At 37.2% G+C, this 17,096-nt stretch overlaps 1 protein-coding gene across 6 annotated transcripts in view; it reads left to right on the plus strand.

The window, feature by feature from the left end:
- LOC136042154 (dual specificity protein phosphatase 16-like) overlaps nt 1–17,096 on the plus strand; it is a 105,543-nt gene that overhangs the window by 48,185 nt on the left and 40,262 nt on the right. For all 6 annotated transcript variants that reach the window (XM_065727075.1, XM_065727105.1, XM_065727113.1 and 3 more), the window contains exons 6-7: nt 7,657–7,804; nt 11,828–11,951. In XM_065727075.1, coding sequence (XP_065583147.1) covers nt 7,657–7,804; nt 11,828–11,951 — 272 coding nt within the window. The remainder of the gene's footprint in view (nt 1–7,656; nt 7,805–11,827; nt 11,952–17,096) is intronic.

Genomic DNA, 17,096 nt, shown 5'->3' on the forward strand with positions numbered 1-17,096 from the left:
ATTGCACCTCTGAAATTGTTGTAGTTTGTTGCTGTTGTTCTTTTTGTCATCATTACACCAAGTCTTCATAAGCTTAGGTATAACCGATCCTCAGGGTCATATCCATGATTTTATTTCGGGGTGGGGGAAGAGTTGTGCCAAAATAATTTCTGTTCCAGGAGGGGGCGTTGCCAACGAATTTTGTCGGGGAGGGGGGGGGGGGTAAGGAGTTTTCACCTATCTTTTTATGACCCTTTTGCTAACCGGGGAAATTCCTTTAGTTTTTAGAAAAAAGTACTCTTTTTACCTGTATTTACACGGCCAGCTCACGAGTCAGGGATGTTCTTTGAGGAGGGTTCATAACCCAGTACTCTTTCCTTTGGAAACATACCCCTATCCTATTTGTACCAGCTGTGGCGTAAAGGTTCCCTAATAAAAAAAAACTGTTTCCACCTGGAATCTTGTCTATCTGTTCCTGTAACTGTATGTAAAATTCACTGCTATTTCCGGCAGGCGGTTCTACAAAGGCATATACTGCTATGAACTTGTACTTTTTTTACCAAAAAGTGCGTAATTTGGTTTCGATTAAATTAACGCCTCTTATATTAAAGGATACTTAAAAACCATCCAATATTCTTCATGCTCAATCATTTGGAGACACCAATGTATAATCTTGTTGCAAATCTCGGCCATGCGACACCTTGAGTCCAACCCAAGCCAACCCTGTGTAGCCAAGCTGATATCAATTCACAGTGCCACCAGTGGATTCGAAGCCATCTAATTCATCGTGAGTGCGTGCCTATATTCCCATTTTTCCAAACTGAATAGATAAATTCATTTTCAAATAGTTTCATGGTTCCTAGTCCTGGGTGGGAAATGTGTTTCTGAAATCCCTAATAAATCCAGCAATATCAGTTCAATCTCAGGCCTATTACCTGTGACTTGTCATTTATTAATGTGCTCAAACGTTGAACTAATATGAGGAAGCAACCAATACTGTGTCGTTTACGAGTCTTTAATTTCATTGAATGAAGGTATTCTCTTCAGAACCGTGACTGTCCGCGGCCACGGTTCCGATTAGGCCAACTCGTGAAAGGTCCACCACAACGCCACTTTGACGCCTCGCAGGCAGGGTTTCGCTTTTGATGACAGGGACGGAGGACTGGAGACCCGCAACCATCTGATACAGGAACTGCCCCAGTCCTTTACACCCGTCCTATCATCGGCACATTCTGCCGGGGCGAAATAATCGAAACGAAAGGATGTGGCTTATTTTTTTTTAGAAATGACTTGGAAAGTGATAAAGATTCTCTCTAGTTGTCTAGTTTGTCCACAGCTCCTATATGAAGGGTTATATGTGTTTTTACTTCATCATGATTGCTGCTGTAGCAGCGACCTAGAAAAGAGCGGTAAAGCATAGGTGAGACTGGTCATGACTGGGACTGAAAATTTTGTCAGTATGTCGAGTTTTATTATTACCTAACATGTCTCTTATCCTACATTAAAAAGATTGGATCCTCGGATAATGGCCGAGGACCCTAGAATAGACGTTTTGTTTATAGCCAGCTAGAAGTATAAATATGAGACTAGGCAAACCAAGGTTTGTATTTTGTCTTCTAGAATTTTCGTTCCCTAGGATCAGTCTTTCCCATTTTCGTATCCCTTTCATCTCTATTAATCTTCTTTTAACTAATTAACTATTAACTATTCTTTAACTATTAACTAATTCTTCTTTTATTTTTCTTAGCTCTTGTGTCTTGCTGGTAATGTAGTATGAATTTTTCTTAACCCTCAAGTCCTCTAACTCTTAACTCCTTTTTTACTTTATTTTAACTATAATCTTCAAAATTTGCCTCTCGCAAGGTACTCAAAATAGCCAAGAAACTGACAGAGCTTGGTGTTGCTGTGTTGGCTTCTAGTGGCTTTGTGCTGCGATTAAATAATAAAAAAAAACATTTTTTTTTTCAATAGAAGGTAAGGAGCTACATTAAAACCAAAAACGAACAGAAATAATCCCACATATGAAGGGATAGCCCCTCTCCTGAATACCTTGCTCTTCACGCTAAAGTTTTTAACACTTAAAAAAGATTTCTATTCTAATTAAACGTCCGTCGTGTTTCAGGAGTCGTCCTAAAAATTGGGATTAACAGTCAAACTTTAGCGTAAAGAGCAAAGTATTGAGGAGAGTGACAACCCCTTCATATACGGAATAAATTCTGTTTTTTTTTAGTTTTAACTTTGCTCCTTACTTTCAGTTGAAAAAACTTGTTTTAGAAATTTGATTTCTGATTGTTTTTCAAATAACGCCTGTAAATCTGGCTCACCCTCCATGAAAAGTTCCTTCCCCTCACGAAAAACTCCTCCTTGGAAAGTTCTTGTGACGTGAAATACACCCCCTGTAAAATTTCTTCCGGATGATTCTATACTCGCTGAATTACCCCCCCCCCCCCCTGTAAATTTTCTTGCTGAAGATTCAATCTAAAAATTCTCCTTAGTATGCTTTCATTTGAAAAAGACTAAGTTCTAATCGTTTTTTTTTATTCCCTTCCGTGGAAATTATTTCCTGGGAAGCCAGACTCGCAGAAAATTGTCCTCGGAAAATTCCCCCAGAACATCTTCCCGTACAAAAATAAATAAAGACAAAGTAGAACAAATATATATAAAAAAAATTGTACAGGAATTTTGTCAAATCTCCCCAGTGTAAAATTTCCCTTGGAAAGTTCACCCACGAAAATTTCGCTCTACATGGAAAATCACCTCTCCGCCCAAAAAATGGAGACCAAAACAAATACTATACAAAACAAAACAAAACAAAAGACCCAAAACAAATACTACACATAAACAATGGACAAATTTTAGAACTTAAAGACCTATTCCCTAGGGCTGGGGGGGGGAAGGTCATGTTATCTCAAAAGACATAATTTTTTGAACTTTCAACTATGCTAAACAAAATGGCTACTTCGTAATTTTGTCGGACGATTTTGAGGGGAAAAGGGGCGTTGGAGGTGGGCAAGTTGTCCTCCAAATTTTTTGGTCACTTGAAAAGGGCATTAGAACTTTTAATTTTCCGTTCAAATGAGCCCTCTCCTGATGCTCTAGTACTATTGGTTCGATACGATCACTGCTGAAAACAAAAGCCAAGAGCTCATATGGCACTTGTGACGAGGCCAGAACAGCTAAGAGCCAAGAGCTCATATGGTATGAGCTCTAACAAAATTCTAGGAATCAATAGATTCATTTAAAAGGAAAATCAGAGGCTTAATGCCGGTCGGGATTTAAAATCAGAGCTCTGAATCACGATATCCTTTTAAATATCAAAATTCATTAAGATCCGATCACCCACTCGTAAGTTATAAATACCTCATTTTTTCTAATTTTTCCTCTCCCTTTGGCTCCCCAGATGGTCGAATCTGGGAAAACAACTTTATCAAGTCAATTTGTGCAGTTATCTGACACGCCTACCAATTTTCATCGTCCTAGCACGTCCAGAAGCACCAAAATCGCCAAAGCACTGACCCCTCCCCCCAACCCCCCCAAAGAGAGCGAATCCGGTACACGTATCTACGGCATTTGCTTATTCTATCCACCAAGCTTCATTCTGATTCCTCCACTCCAAGCGTTTTCCAAGATTTCTTATTTCCCCCTCTAACTCCCCCCAATGTCAACAGATCTGGTCGGGATTTGAAATAAGAGCTCTGAGACATGAACTCCTTCTAAATATCAAATATCATTAAGATCCGGTCACCCGTTCTTAAGTTAAAAATACCTCAATTTTTCCAAATTAACACCCCCTAGCCTTCAAAGAGAACGGATCCGTTCCAATTATGTCAATCACGTATTTAGAACTTGTGCTTATTCTTCCCATCAAGTTTCATCCCGATCTCTCCACTCTAAGCGTTTTCCCATCACACTATCAGATTCAACGTAATAGAAAACGCTACTGTAGAGGTTTCCAGCTATCTGTATAAATGTGGAATTTTGTATTTTTGGCCAGAAGAAAGATCACAGATGCGTGTTTACTCGTTTTTATGGCACTTGGTATTAACCAAGTGACATATAGCAATCGCAAATTCTGTCGATCTGTCTGTCGATCCCGGTTTTGCTACTTTAGGCACTTCTAGGTAATCTAGGACGATGAAATTTGGCAGGCTTATCAGGGACCGGACCAGATTAAATTAGAAATAGTCTATTTCCCGATTTGACCATCTGGGGGGGAGGGATAGTGGGGGTTATGTTAGTTCGGAAAAAGTATAAAAATGAAGTATTATTAACTTACGAACGGTTGATCAGATCTTAATGAAATTTGATGTTTGGAAGGATATTGTGTCTCAGAGCTCTTATTTTAAATCCCGGCCGGATCTGGTGACATTGGGGGGAGTTGGGAGGGGGAAACCTAAAATCTTGGCAAACACTTAGAGTGGAGGGATCGGGATGAAACTTGGTGAGAAAACAAGCACAAGTCCTAGATACATGATTTACATAACAGGAACGGGTCTGCTCTCTTTGGGGTAGTTGGGGGGGGGGTTTAATTCTGAAAAATTAGAAAAAGTGAGGTATTTTTAACTTACGAACGGGTGATCGGATCTCAATGAAATTTGATATTTATAAGGATATCGTGTCTCAGCTCTTATTTTAAATCCCGACCGGACCTGGTGAGGAGTTTGGGGGGAGTTTGGGGGACCTAAAATTATAAATAACGCTTAGAGTGGAGGGATCGGGATGAAACTTGGTGGGAAAAATAAGCAGAAGTCTTAGATACGTGATTGACATAATCGATTGGGGGAATTGGGGTGGTGGTGGTGGTTAATTCTGAAAAATTAGAATCAATGACGTATTTTTAACTTACGAAGGAGTGATCGGATCTTCGTGAAACTTCATATTTAGAAGGACCTCGTGACTCAGATCTCAACCGGATCCAGCGTCATTGGGGGGCAGTTGGGGGGGGGGGGGGAAATCTTAGAAAATACTTAAAGCTGGGAGATCAGGATGAAACTGGATGGGAAAAATAAAAACAAGTCTAAGATACGTGACTGACATAACTGGATCGGATCCGCTCTTTTTGGGGGTTGGGGGGGGGGTAATTTTGAAAAATGAGGTATTTATAACTTACGAACGGGTGATCAGATTTTAATGAAATTTGATATTTAGAAGGATCTTGTGCTTTAAAGCTCTTATTTTATATTCCGACCACATCCTGTAACATTGGGGGGAGTTGTAGGGGGGTTAGGGGACACTAGGGGGAGTTGGAGGGGCAAATCGGAAATCTTGGAAAAGGCTTTGGAGTGGAGGAATCGGGATGACGCTTGGTGGATAGAATAAGCAAATGTCCATGATACGTGATTGACGTAACCGTACTAGATTCGCTCTCTTTGGGGGAGTTGGGGGGAGGGGCTCAGTGATTTGGCGAGTTTGGGGCTTCTGGGCGTGCTAGGACGATGAAAATTGGTAGGCGTGTCAGGGAGCTGTTCAAATTGACATTATAAAGTCGTTTTCCCAGATTCGACCATCTGGGGGCTAAAGGGAGAGGAAAAATTAGAAAAAATGAGGTATTTATAACTTACGAGTGGGTGATCGGATCTTAATGAATTTTTATATTTAGAAGGATATCGTGACTCAGAGCTCTTATTTTAAATCCTGACCGGCATTAAGCCTCTGATTTTCCTTTAAAAATCAATCTATTGATTCTTAGAATTTTGTTAGAGCTCATACCATATGAGATCTTGGCTCTTAGCTCTTCTTGCCTCGTCACAAGTGCCATATGAGCTGTTAGCTCTTGTTGTTATTATCTTTACTGTTACCATATCCTTAGATGAATAATCGGGATTTGTCTTCTAAAAAATTTGAAGAAAATCACCATCAATTTTCTCATTGAAAGAATGCTACTAATTTGAATTAGTCCGATAAAAATTCGGTTTTCGGCAATGCATATGTCTAATTGTATCTTCTGGTACAACCTTTTCCTTCACTTTATTTACTTTTGGGCTGACTAATTGTTCGGAATATGTAATTGTTCGGAATCTAAGTATGTGGAGGTTGTTTCATGTAATTGAATTTTATTGGCAGTTCAAATACCTTGCCAAGTAAGGTAAAATTCTTGACGGGTAATCTTAATTTGTAGCGAAGTGGTTTTGCAAATGTTTTTAAGAAGTAAATTTAAATTTTGTAATTGTCAAAAGTAGGAGGGCCGGTGTTTTTGCATATATTTATGTGGGATAAATATGATATTTTGGGCACTATTATAGCTTTGTCTATACTTCTCTAGCTAATACTAGTTGTGAGCGGTAAGCTTTTCAATCGAATACTCTTAGGAGAAGGTTGGAAACATTATAGGCCTGCTGTAATAGTTATATCTGCATATAATAATAACCAAAATAAATTTTTGCAATAATCAATATGTGATATAGGTTTTAAATAATTTTAGAAAACGAAAGTAAATACTTGGCTATCATCACACGCACATTTATGTGCGTAGAAGAATTTAACTTTGAAAAAAAAGGGAAAGGCAATTGGCAGACTTGATGTTGGTTAGATATATGAATAAAATCAGAAGTAATCTATGACAACGTAAATAATAATTATAATAAAATAAAAATTATAATGTATAATTTATATATAATTAATATATAATTTATAATTTAATATAATAATTATAAAAAATTATAATTATAATAGTAATAAAAAAATGATTCCAAGTTAATCTGGCTTAACCAAAACAGTTATTTGTAAGGTCTAAACAATATAGAGATTGATTTCGGTGATAGTGCCACAAAGGTTTTTAATTTAGCATCATTCGATGCAGCTTAAAGAATCGATTTCAGGTTCTAAATTTTATCAGAATTTGTTTTATGCAAGGTGTGTGCACCCGGTGACAGATCGTGACGTTTCTTGAAACAAAAGAAATTCTTTTACTTATTTTGTATCATCTTTTCATTATTTCTGATAATATGAACTACTAATTTATTTTTCATATAATCTTATATCGTAGCTCGATAATGTACTGGGTGAGCAATGCATTGATTTAACGATAAAGTTTTAGACTCCCTTCAGAAGGGTTTCTCCCTTTAGATTCCCTTCAGCAGGGTTTCTCCCTTTAGATTCCCTTCAGCAGGGTTTCTCCCTTTAGACTCCCTTCAGACTCCCTTCAGCAGGGTTTCTCCCTTTAGACTCCCTTCAGACTCCCTTCAGCAGGGTTTCTCCCTTTAGACTCCCTTCAGACTCCCTTCAGCAGGGTTTCTCCCTTTAGACTCCCTTCAGACTCCCTTCAGCAGGGTTTCTCCCTTTAGACTCCCTTCAGACTCCCTTCAGCAGGGTGTCCCAATCAGGACCTAGAGCTTTTAGACAATCTTATGGGACGTATTTTTTTATAAACTAAATCAGGAATCCAGACATATTTTTAGCTATTCCGTGTAAAATTTTTTGAAACTCGTGCAACTCTGCATACGACTCTCCTCCCCTCTCTCTTATTCTATCTCTACCTCTCTCCCCCTTCCTTCCTTAGGCTTACTTTTGCCTTCCCTGCTGTTAAAAAAATAAGCCTAAAAAGCATCGGAAGCAACTATTTGGCCATTTTGATAAGAATCGTGAGAATATCTGGCCGTAGCATATGCCTTTTTATTATTTCCATTTCTTCGTTTTCTATGCAGCCATCAGGTTAAATCTTCTATTCTTCTCTTACAGGATCATTCTATTACATATCATATGAATGTTAGTACCAATTGTCCGAAGCCCGACTTCATCAGTGACGGACATTTTCTTCGACTTTCTGTACAAGATAGCTACGGCGAAAAATTATTGCCACACTTCAAAAAAGCTATTCAATTTATTGGTAAGTTACCCGTTTAGTTTTACTACGTCCGTAATAGATTCCGAGGCGGTGATGCCCATAATTAATTCCCCTTTTTGTAATGGCTAGCGCACGGTGAATGTCAGTCATATTTTTCAAATTTTTCTTATAGATGGTAGTGAACTTCCCACTTCGGCTCTTTTAATTTTCTTTTTTTTTGTCTAGTCTTTTTTTTGTAGTTCTTTCAGACACGGAAGAAAAATTGATAGAAGTTGCGGGAACCTTGAAAGTATTAGCAAGGTCATAGTTTAGGACTCAGTTTATAACGTTGTATCCCTAAAACAAAAATGAGGAAGGTTTTCACACAAAATTCAAAGCTTAACCCCTAAGGCCTCTATGAACTATCATAAAGCCCGTGATTCAATAATAACAATACATGCGAATTAAATTTCAGTATGTACGAGAGAGTGGAAAAAAGATTGGTTGTCCTTCATAGTATGACACCATGGGCCATCCTTTCAACTTTAAATGTATTAAATCTATCTTGAATCAAAAATCAGAATTTAAATTTGTTTTTTTATGCCTATTTGTTACGGCAGAGTAGTTTGACCTCAATTCCTCAAGGTTTCGAATGACAACGCTAATGTTTTGCAAACATACAATTTTATTAGTATTTGTGAGTACTTTTCACTCAATAAAATAAGATTATGTACATGATCAGAGCGCTAATAATAGTAATAAATACATCACAGCAGATTTTCTGAAGAGCTTTTAGGGCAAAACAACATTTTATGGTACCCTAAACATTCTTGTCTCTACTTCAAGGAACAACTCAAATTTTAAGATTCTTTATTATAATAGCAATAAATTACAGAAATTTATATATTTTTCCGTTGGCGGGGAGCAGAGCTCGTATACCAACTCCTTGTTGCATCACTTGTATCAATTCGTTTCTTCGTTTCGAACTTCAGGTTGAAAAATCGTATAGGAACAGCCCGACAACTATTCAATTCTGAACGCAATAAATAGTTATTTGTAGTGAGTTATGAGTATTTATAGTTAGTAATGAATAGTTAGATGATATGGGACAGAATTTTCATCTTAAAACCGTTGTTTCTAATAATCTCCTCAATAAATATAAAACACTGTATTCACTACTTTGAGCAGTCTCTTTGAACTTAAATGAAACTGTAATGTCGCAGTGTTTCTGTCACATCTAAAGCTCATATCTCATCTATTTATCAATTACTGTAATAGTAACTAAATAATGTTTATTATCTGTTTATTATGTGTTAAGCTCCGTTTTTTATGTATTAAGCTCCTTGTGTAAACGCACTTGTTGAAAAAAAAGTTTCTCCAAACGAAGATGTTTGGGAAACTGTATTCAGACATGATTGCGGCTTGTTAAGGCAGAAAAAAACAGCTTAAAAAACAAAACAAAAAATGTGTTAAAGTACCCTAAGCTCCGTGTCTAGGGGAATAGCCGCTAAATTTTCAATCAGAGTAGAACCGTCAATACTCTTGCTATATGCTTTTCCGTTATCTAAATTTTTCCGTTTGAACTCTTGTGGGGTATAATGGCTTTATAGTCGGCTGTATTTGCTGCAACCAGTGACGAATACCGTAACAAGTAGACAAACTTCAATTTCTAAAGGTAGCTAGCGCATGGTCCTTCGTAACCATTTTAAGAATTTGCACTGAAAGTTTGCATTAATTGGGCCCAACTAAAGTTTAAGTTTAACAAGCGAAATCTAATGGTTCTGAATGGAATCTTTTGTATTAGTCAATACCCAAAATTCAGTATTTTATTTCTGTGTTTGGCTATGCTTAAATGACATTATTATATGCTGATAATGAATGATATTAGTTGAAAGTTTTGTTTATTTGCGTGATTCAATCTGAATTATGTAATTAAATTATTTATTAATAATAGTTGCATTGTTATTAGCTGGATATGCCCACAGGTAGCTCATAGAGGGATATCAAGGATTGTTCAAGGAGGATCGATAGAACCCAAAAACCTAAATTTGTATATCTAAATTTTCAACTACTCCTTAGGGGTTCAAGTTCTTCTTTTCTTGTTATGTGTTTAGTCCTTTGTGCTTTGTTTAGCTTTCTTATATTTTGCATGTATTTTTTTTTTCCTTTCGAAAGTGGGTAATAGATTAATTATTTATTATGTAGCCACTAAATTGACGCTACTGGATGTGTGTATTTTTAAATTTTACTACTTATTCTTATGTTAGAGATTATTTGAACTAATATTATTACGAACATCTTTTGCTGAAAATATGAAAAATAATTTAGCAAATACCCATTTGGAAGTTGACTGTCTTGTGGATAATGTTGTATAGTTGCTGGGTTCTGAGGGGATAGTAGCTACTCTCTTATTACAAAACATAAAGTGAGTGCGAAACGGAATGTTACGTTTGCATGTTTTTCCTACAGAGTGACGGGGATGAATGTCCTTTAAGAATAATACTGACCCGATGACTCACTAAAATTAGGACCCAGAATTTCATTTCTAACATTCAACCTCCTTCTCCATTCACACAGACTCGTTTTTAACGGATGTAATTCATCAGGGGGGATTGTACCGAATCAAGTCTGATCTTTAAATAAACTTTTCGAGTTTCTAGTGCCTGTTTTACGGAGCAAAAAAATATTGTGTCCGTGTAGATGACTGTTCTCCGTCGTTTTACGTGCTAGCCCATACTTTTGGAGAAAATTAGGTGAACCTATCACAGAACCAATAAAATGTTTGAAATGCCATTCGATTAAAGGCTTGAAAATAAACGCATTTCTTAGGTCAACAAAAGTTTTAATCACAAAAAAGTATAGAGAGGCGTTAAAACTTAATACTAATAGAAAAAAAAAATTAGCAAACATGAGGAAACTGTGGCCCTCCTCAATCCTACGCTCTTCAAGCTAAAATTTAACTAACTTTTTTTCTTTTTATCAATAAAATACACACAAGATTCATCTTATTAAGCAAATTGGTGAAATACGTTATAATTCAGGATTTACTGCTAGCATACATCATTTTAAGATTTGATAGTAAAATGAATCTGTTCACAGATTTTTTATTGAATTTAGCTATGTTTTTCGCTTTTTAATTTTTTAATGTTTGTTATTTAGTTAGACATAATAAAGAAGCTGGCTTGAAGGTTGCATTATTTAAAATAGAAGGCAACGTAATTAAAGATGCTAAATCAGCTGTATTGAGACATCGATTGATTACATCTCTTAAATTTATTACTTAAATGCATTATTTAATTAATCGATGAAGAATTCTTCTGTTGTTAAGGCCATTCGATACCTCAAAAATTATTTTGTGAGTCTTAACGTCAGTTGACCGTCTCAAAGACATATTAAGACTGCCTTATTAGTGAATTTTCCGGCGCCTTAGGGATCTCCCAAAGCAATTTTGGTAAAAATTGACAGGAGATCTTAATGTGTCAACAGTTCGAAAAGCTAACGGAAGGGTAGAAAAAAAAAATTAAAAAGAAAATGCAATCTCTTACTAGTTGTTTAGCGAAACGCTGTCTTTTCAATGAACATACAGCATAAATAATGCGTCCACTGTGTTGGCAAGTTTTTCAATCAAAGTTGGTTGCACCATTGCTGCCAAATTAATCAAACGATGCTTCCTTTGAGTTGATAATTAACATTTTCAATGCAGGCAAGCTAGAATATTTTTAGGAACTGCCTTTTCCCGTATAAAAGAATATTTTTCTTCATTTGATCGGAAAGACAAAATTTGCACTTTCTACTGATGCAAGTGTCATTAAATCTAAATAGCTCTATCTTCGCACAAAACGGGGAAATTAAATGGTTTCTCTAAGATTTTGGAGAAAGTAGGCACGGACTTTTAGTTTTCTGTCGTTTATTCGAATATCTTATCTAAGGTCTTCAAGTTATGGCAAGACCCCCCCATCAATTCTAAATAATTTGGCCAAACAAACTATAAAAAGTTTGTAATGGACGAGATAAGAAAATTCTACTAATTTAGCTCTTAACTAATAATACATGGTCAAGTTAACTTAATACGTCTAATGATTCTAGATAAGTCTCGTGAAGCAAATGGTTGTGTTCTTGTGCATTGTCTTGCTGGGATATCCCGGTCACCAACTGTTGCTGTTGCTTTTGTTATGAAACATTTACGGTTGCCCTTCGAAGAAGCTTTTAGGTAAGAATCTCTAATCAGAAGGGCTCATTTCATACAAATTTGATTCCAGTCCTAGCGAATGTAACAACTGGGGAATGACCGCGATCCTTTGTAAGATGCAATCTTGTGTTAAAGATCCAGGACCTAGGATTCTAGGTCGTTTAGTACTGCGAATAATGAATTTAAAAAGTCAATCTCAATGTATAATATAAAATTCAGTGTAGGTTTTTGTGTGTACACCGAGAATAAGCTAAACTAATCAGTTTAGAAACGAAAAGTTTTTGCGGAGTAATTTTAAGGCCATTAATATCGCTATAGACTATAGAAACTCAAAGCAATTTTACTGAAAGAAAATCAAAGAAAACATAAGGAATCGACGCAGAATGACGTCACATATATATACATCATGCGTGGACCTAAGCCCCGAACTGTCAGCCCTAAGGAGTGAAGTGTGTGAATGGAGGCTACAAAAACATGTGAAGCGGGCCTTTTTCTCGTGAAATAGCCTCCTCTCACTCATTATGGTCTGAAGTACCCTCGCAAATGTACGTCCGCAAATGGCACCTGATTCGAACAGTATTTGGGTCTTCGGCCTTTGTACTTTTCTCGCCTCACTCTCCCTACTTTGGTAAGCAGCTCAGGTCTTTAACCCTTACAAATGTGTCTTGGAGATCAAGGAGGCACACTCGTGCCTCTATAAAGAGGCGACACACGACAATGTTAAGCGATCTTCGGTTCCAGTGGTCGCAGACGGATGGGGAGGGATGCATTTCGTAGCCCGAGCTCCAACTAAGAAACCTGCAAAATTTCATCCCCCTCCAACTTTTTCTTCATGGGGAAAATCTGGCCGAAAGTTTCGACCTGTCAACCCAAGCCCCCCTTTAACGTTGTCCGATCGGGCTGAAATTCACAAGTTAAGGTCCCCTAGGGCCCAGGAGCTTATCCGCGAAATTTCAGCTTGATCCGATAACTCCTTCCCTGTTTTCCAGAAACCACGCATAGCCACTTAAAATTCATTTACTTTTTTTTTCCTAGACGCCTACAGGTCACATCCGACATCGGATCTGGGTGTACGAAGACTCATTCGATGCGGAATTCTCCGAGTAAGTGCCCATGAAAGTTTCGTAGGAAAATCTTAACCCCCCGAAAGTTTCGACCCTCTACCCCCCCCCCCCCCCCACCCCTTTTAACGTTGTCCGATCGGGCTGAAATTCACAAGTTAAGGTCCCCTACGGCCCAGGAGCTTATCCGCGAAATTTCAGCTCGATCCGATAACTCCTTCCCTGTTTTCCAGAAACCACCCATTAGCTATTTAATTAACGGATTTCTCTCCATAAGAGCCCATGTTAAATTTCAAAAGCTATTGAGAAGTTATACTTATACAAATGCAAATTATTAGCTCAGTTGGTAGAGCGTGAGACTTTTAATCCTCGGGTCAAGGGTTCAAGTCCCTTACGGGCGGTTTTTTTTCACAACATCAAAAAAATTTTGATAACACCTGGACAGCTTATCATTTGAGAGATAACAGAATATTAGCTTCTTATGAGCAAAAGAAACATTTCGGTCATTCTATCTATTTTTTTTTCTATTTTATACAATGATTTAAAAGCGGGGGGGGGTTCCTCTCCTAATTCCTGTACGAGGAGTACAGGAATTATTAAATTACATCCACCATGGATTGTAGAAAAACGTACAGAATTAATATGAAAAAAAATTAAACCTGTACAAAAGAGTCTTTAAAAGCGGGGGGTTTGCCTCTCCTAATAGTCTTCTTATAGTCCTAATTGTAGAAAAACGTACAGAAATAATATGAAAAAAACTTCGTTTTCTTAAAGAGTTAAAGAGGCTGCGTCCCAAAGTCGAACCTTAAAACGTACAGGAATTAGAAGAGGCAGTTGGGGGGCTGCCGCCCCCCAAACCCCCAGCTTTTAAAGACTCTTTTGTACAGGTTTTTTGTTTTTTTGCTAACCCCCAGCTCTTGGCTTCGGAAAGGCCCTCTTTTAATTAACAAAAAATTGAAATGAATGAATAATGGAATAACTTCGAAAAATGTTAAACACAAGAGGACAGGAGAACCATTGCGCCGAAACTAGTAATTAGTAACAATGAAGTCCCCCCCCCCCAAAAAAAAAACCTGTACAAAAGAGTCTTTCAAAGCTGGGGGTTTGGGGGGCGGCAGCCCCCCAACTGCCTCTTCTAATTCCTGTACGTTTTAAGGTTCGACTTTGGGACGCAGCCTCTTTAACTCTTTAAGAAAACGAAGTTTTTTTTCATATTATTTCATAGTCAGAAACCATTCTCGTGGCTGCAAGATTATTGCACAAAATTTATCGTTCCTTGATTGATTTATTTAACTATTTCTCAGTGTACGAACAAGCAGAAAGACAGGTGAGCATATGGATGATTATAAATGAAAATAGGATTTAAAAAAACTACTTTAAATTTGTGCTTCCCTTTACTAATTCTGAATTACGTCGTCAATCGTTTTCCTTGTTTTTGATCTGGTAAAAAAAATTGGTGACAGTTTCACTTTCCACAAAGCAATTCATTACCGTAAATTGCTTATGGTGTTTGAAGTTGAAAGATCTTCACGTGGAATTACTAGGCTGCAGCAGATGCTGCAACCATGATTAATTGACTTGGACTTGACGCTCAATTACCTTCCAATGTATTTATTTTGGTAAATATTCAGTGGTTGGCTTCTTTTAAACGAAATATACTAAACAGACAAAAGTAGTACCATTAGATTCCTTGTTTTATGCTATGTGGAAGACCTGTAGCTGAAAACTCTGCAGAGGTCGTCGTGTAGAGGTGCCGTTGTCGCTAGTTCATTTACCAGCTACTGTAGGAGAACTTAAGTCTAAGTAAGTAAGGAATTTTCTATGCATTTTTCAGATTTTGCTATCTTCAAATCCCCTCTTCATAACCCCCCTCCCACGTCAAAAGTGAGCTCCTATGACAACATGTTACTAACACTTCTCGCTAAACTTGTGTCTTTGGTACCCAAGTTACTGATTCCATAAATGTTGCACAAGAATCAGACAGTTCGTGGTAACGAGCTGTAGTAAGGAGCGACCCGGCTCAATAGTAAACGAACCTCTAAAAAACGGAATTTAGATACCAATAGATGTATCAAAAGAATTGGCTTATTATGCTGATTACAGTATACATAAGATTCATTAAGCTTAGCGTTACCCATAAGAGGCTACGAGCCTGAGAAAATTTTCCTGATTTTTGAAAAAGGGGAAAAACACCCCCTAAAAGTCATGGATTCACACAATAATATCACACCATCAGATTCAATGTATTAGAGAACGCTACTGTAGAGGTTTCCAGCTATCTGTATAAATGTGAAATTTTGTATTTTTGGCCAGAAGAAAGATCACAATGCGTGTTTACTCGTTTTTTTTTTCAGCGGTGATCGTATCGAACCAATAGTCCTAGCGCATCAGGAGAGGGCTCAATTGAACGGAAATTAAAAGTTCTAATTCCCTTTTCGATACCAATTTACGGAACTTAGATGTTAAAAGATACATCAAAAGAATCGGATTTTCATGCTGATTTTAAATATATAAGTTTCATCAAATTTTGTCTTTCTCATCAAAAGTTACGAGCCTGAGAAAATTTGCCTTATTTTGGGAAATAGGGGGAAACACCCCCTAAAAGTCATAGAATCTTAACGAAAATCACACCATCGCAGTCAGAGTATCAGAGAACCCTATAGCAAAAATTCCAAGCTCCTATCTACATAAATGTGGAATTTCGTATTTTTTGCCAGAAAACAGATCATGGGTGCGTGTTTATTTGTTTGTTTTTTGTGTTTTTTTTCTTTTCCCCAGGGGTAATCGTATCGAGCAAGTGGTCCTAGAGTTTCGCAAGAGGGCTCATTCTAACGGAAATGAAAAGTTCTAGTGCCCTTTTTAAGCGACCAAAAAAATTGGAGGGCACCTAGGCCCCCTCCCACGCTCATTTTTTCCCAAAGTCAATGCATCAAAATTTTGAGATAGCCATTTTGTTCCGCATAGTCGAAAACCATAATGGCTATGTCTTTGGGGATGACTTACTTCCCCACAGTCCCTGGGGGAGGGGCTGCAAGCTACGAACTTTGATCAGTGTTTACATACAGTAATGGCTATTGGGAGGTGTACAGACGTTTGCAGGAGGATTTCTTGGTTTGGGGTGGGATTGAGGGGAGGGGGCTATATGGGAGGATATTTCCTTGGAGGAATATGTCATGAGGGAAGAGAAATTCAATGAAAAGGGCGCAGAATTTTCTAGCATTATTATAAAAAAACAATGGAAAAATAAACATGAAAAACTTTCTTCAATTGAAAGTAAGGAGTAGCATTAAAACTTAAACGAACAGAGATTATTACGCATATGAGGGGTTCTTCTTCTCCTAAATACCTCGCTCTTTATGCTAAAGTATTTTTAGTAATTTCAACTATTTATTCACGGCCTTTCTGATTCAGGGGTCATTCTTAAAGAATTGGGACAAAACTTAAGATTTAGTGTAAAGAGCGAGGTATTAACGAGGGGACAAACCCCCTCATATACATAATAAAAAATATAAGAATATAAAAGTTGGTTACGTAAGTTAATTCTTAAGTTACGTATATTTTTTACTAATAAAAACGTTCGTTAAAAATTAAAAGTTCTAGTTGCCTTTTCAAGTAACCAAAAAATTGGAGGGCAACTAAGTCTCCTTCCCCACTCCTTATTTCTCAAAATCGTCTGATCAAAACTAAGAGAAGGCCATTTAGCCAAAAAAGAATTAATATGCAAATTTCATTTCAATAATTTATGTAGCCTACGGAGAGCCAAAATCAAACATGCATTAATTCAAAAACGTTCAGAAATTAAATAATAAAACTAGTTTTTTTTTAACTGAAAGTAAGGAGCGACATTAAAACTTCTAACGAACAGAAATTACTCCGTGTATGAAAGGGGCCGTTCCCTTCTCACGCCCTGTTCTTTACGCTAAAGTTTTTTACTGTTTAATAAAGTAGAATTGAGAGAAAGAGTCAAACTTTAGCGTAAAGAGCGGGGCGTTGAGAAGGGAACAGCCCCTTTCATACACGGAGTAATTTCAGTTCGTTTTAAGTTTTAATGTCGCTTCTCACTTTCAGTTAAAAAAAAATGAGTTTTTTTTTTATTTAATCAGAA

Source organism: Artemia franciscana, chromosome 2, assembly GCF_032884065.1.
Source record: "Artemia franciscana chromosome 2, ASM3288406v1, whole genome shotgun sequence".
Classification (NCBI taxonomy): Eukaryota; Metazoa; Arthropoda; class Branchiopoda; order Anostraca; family Artemiidae; genus Artemia; species Artemia franciscana.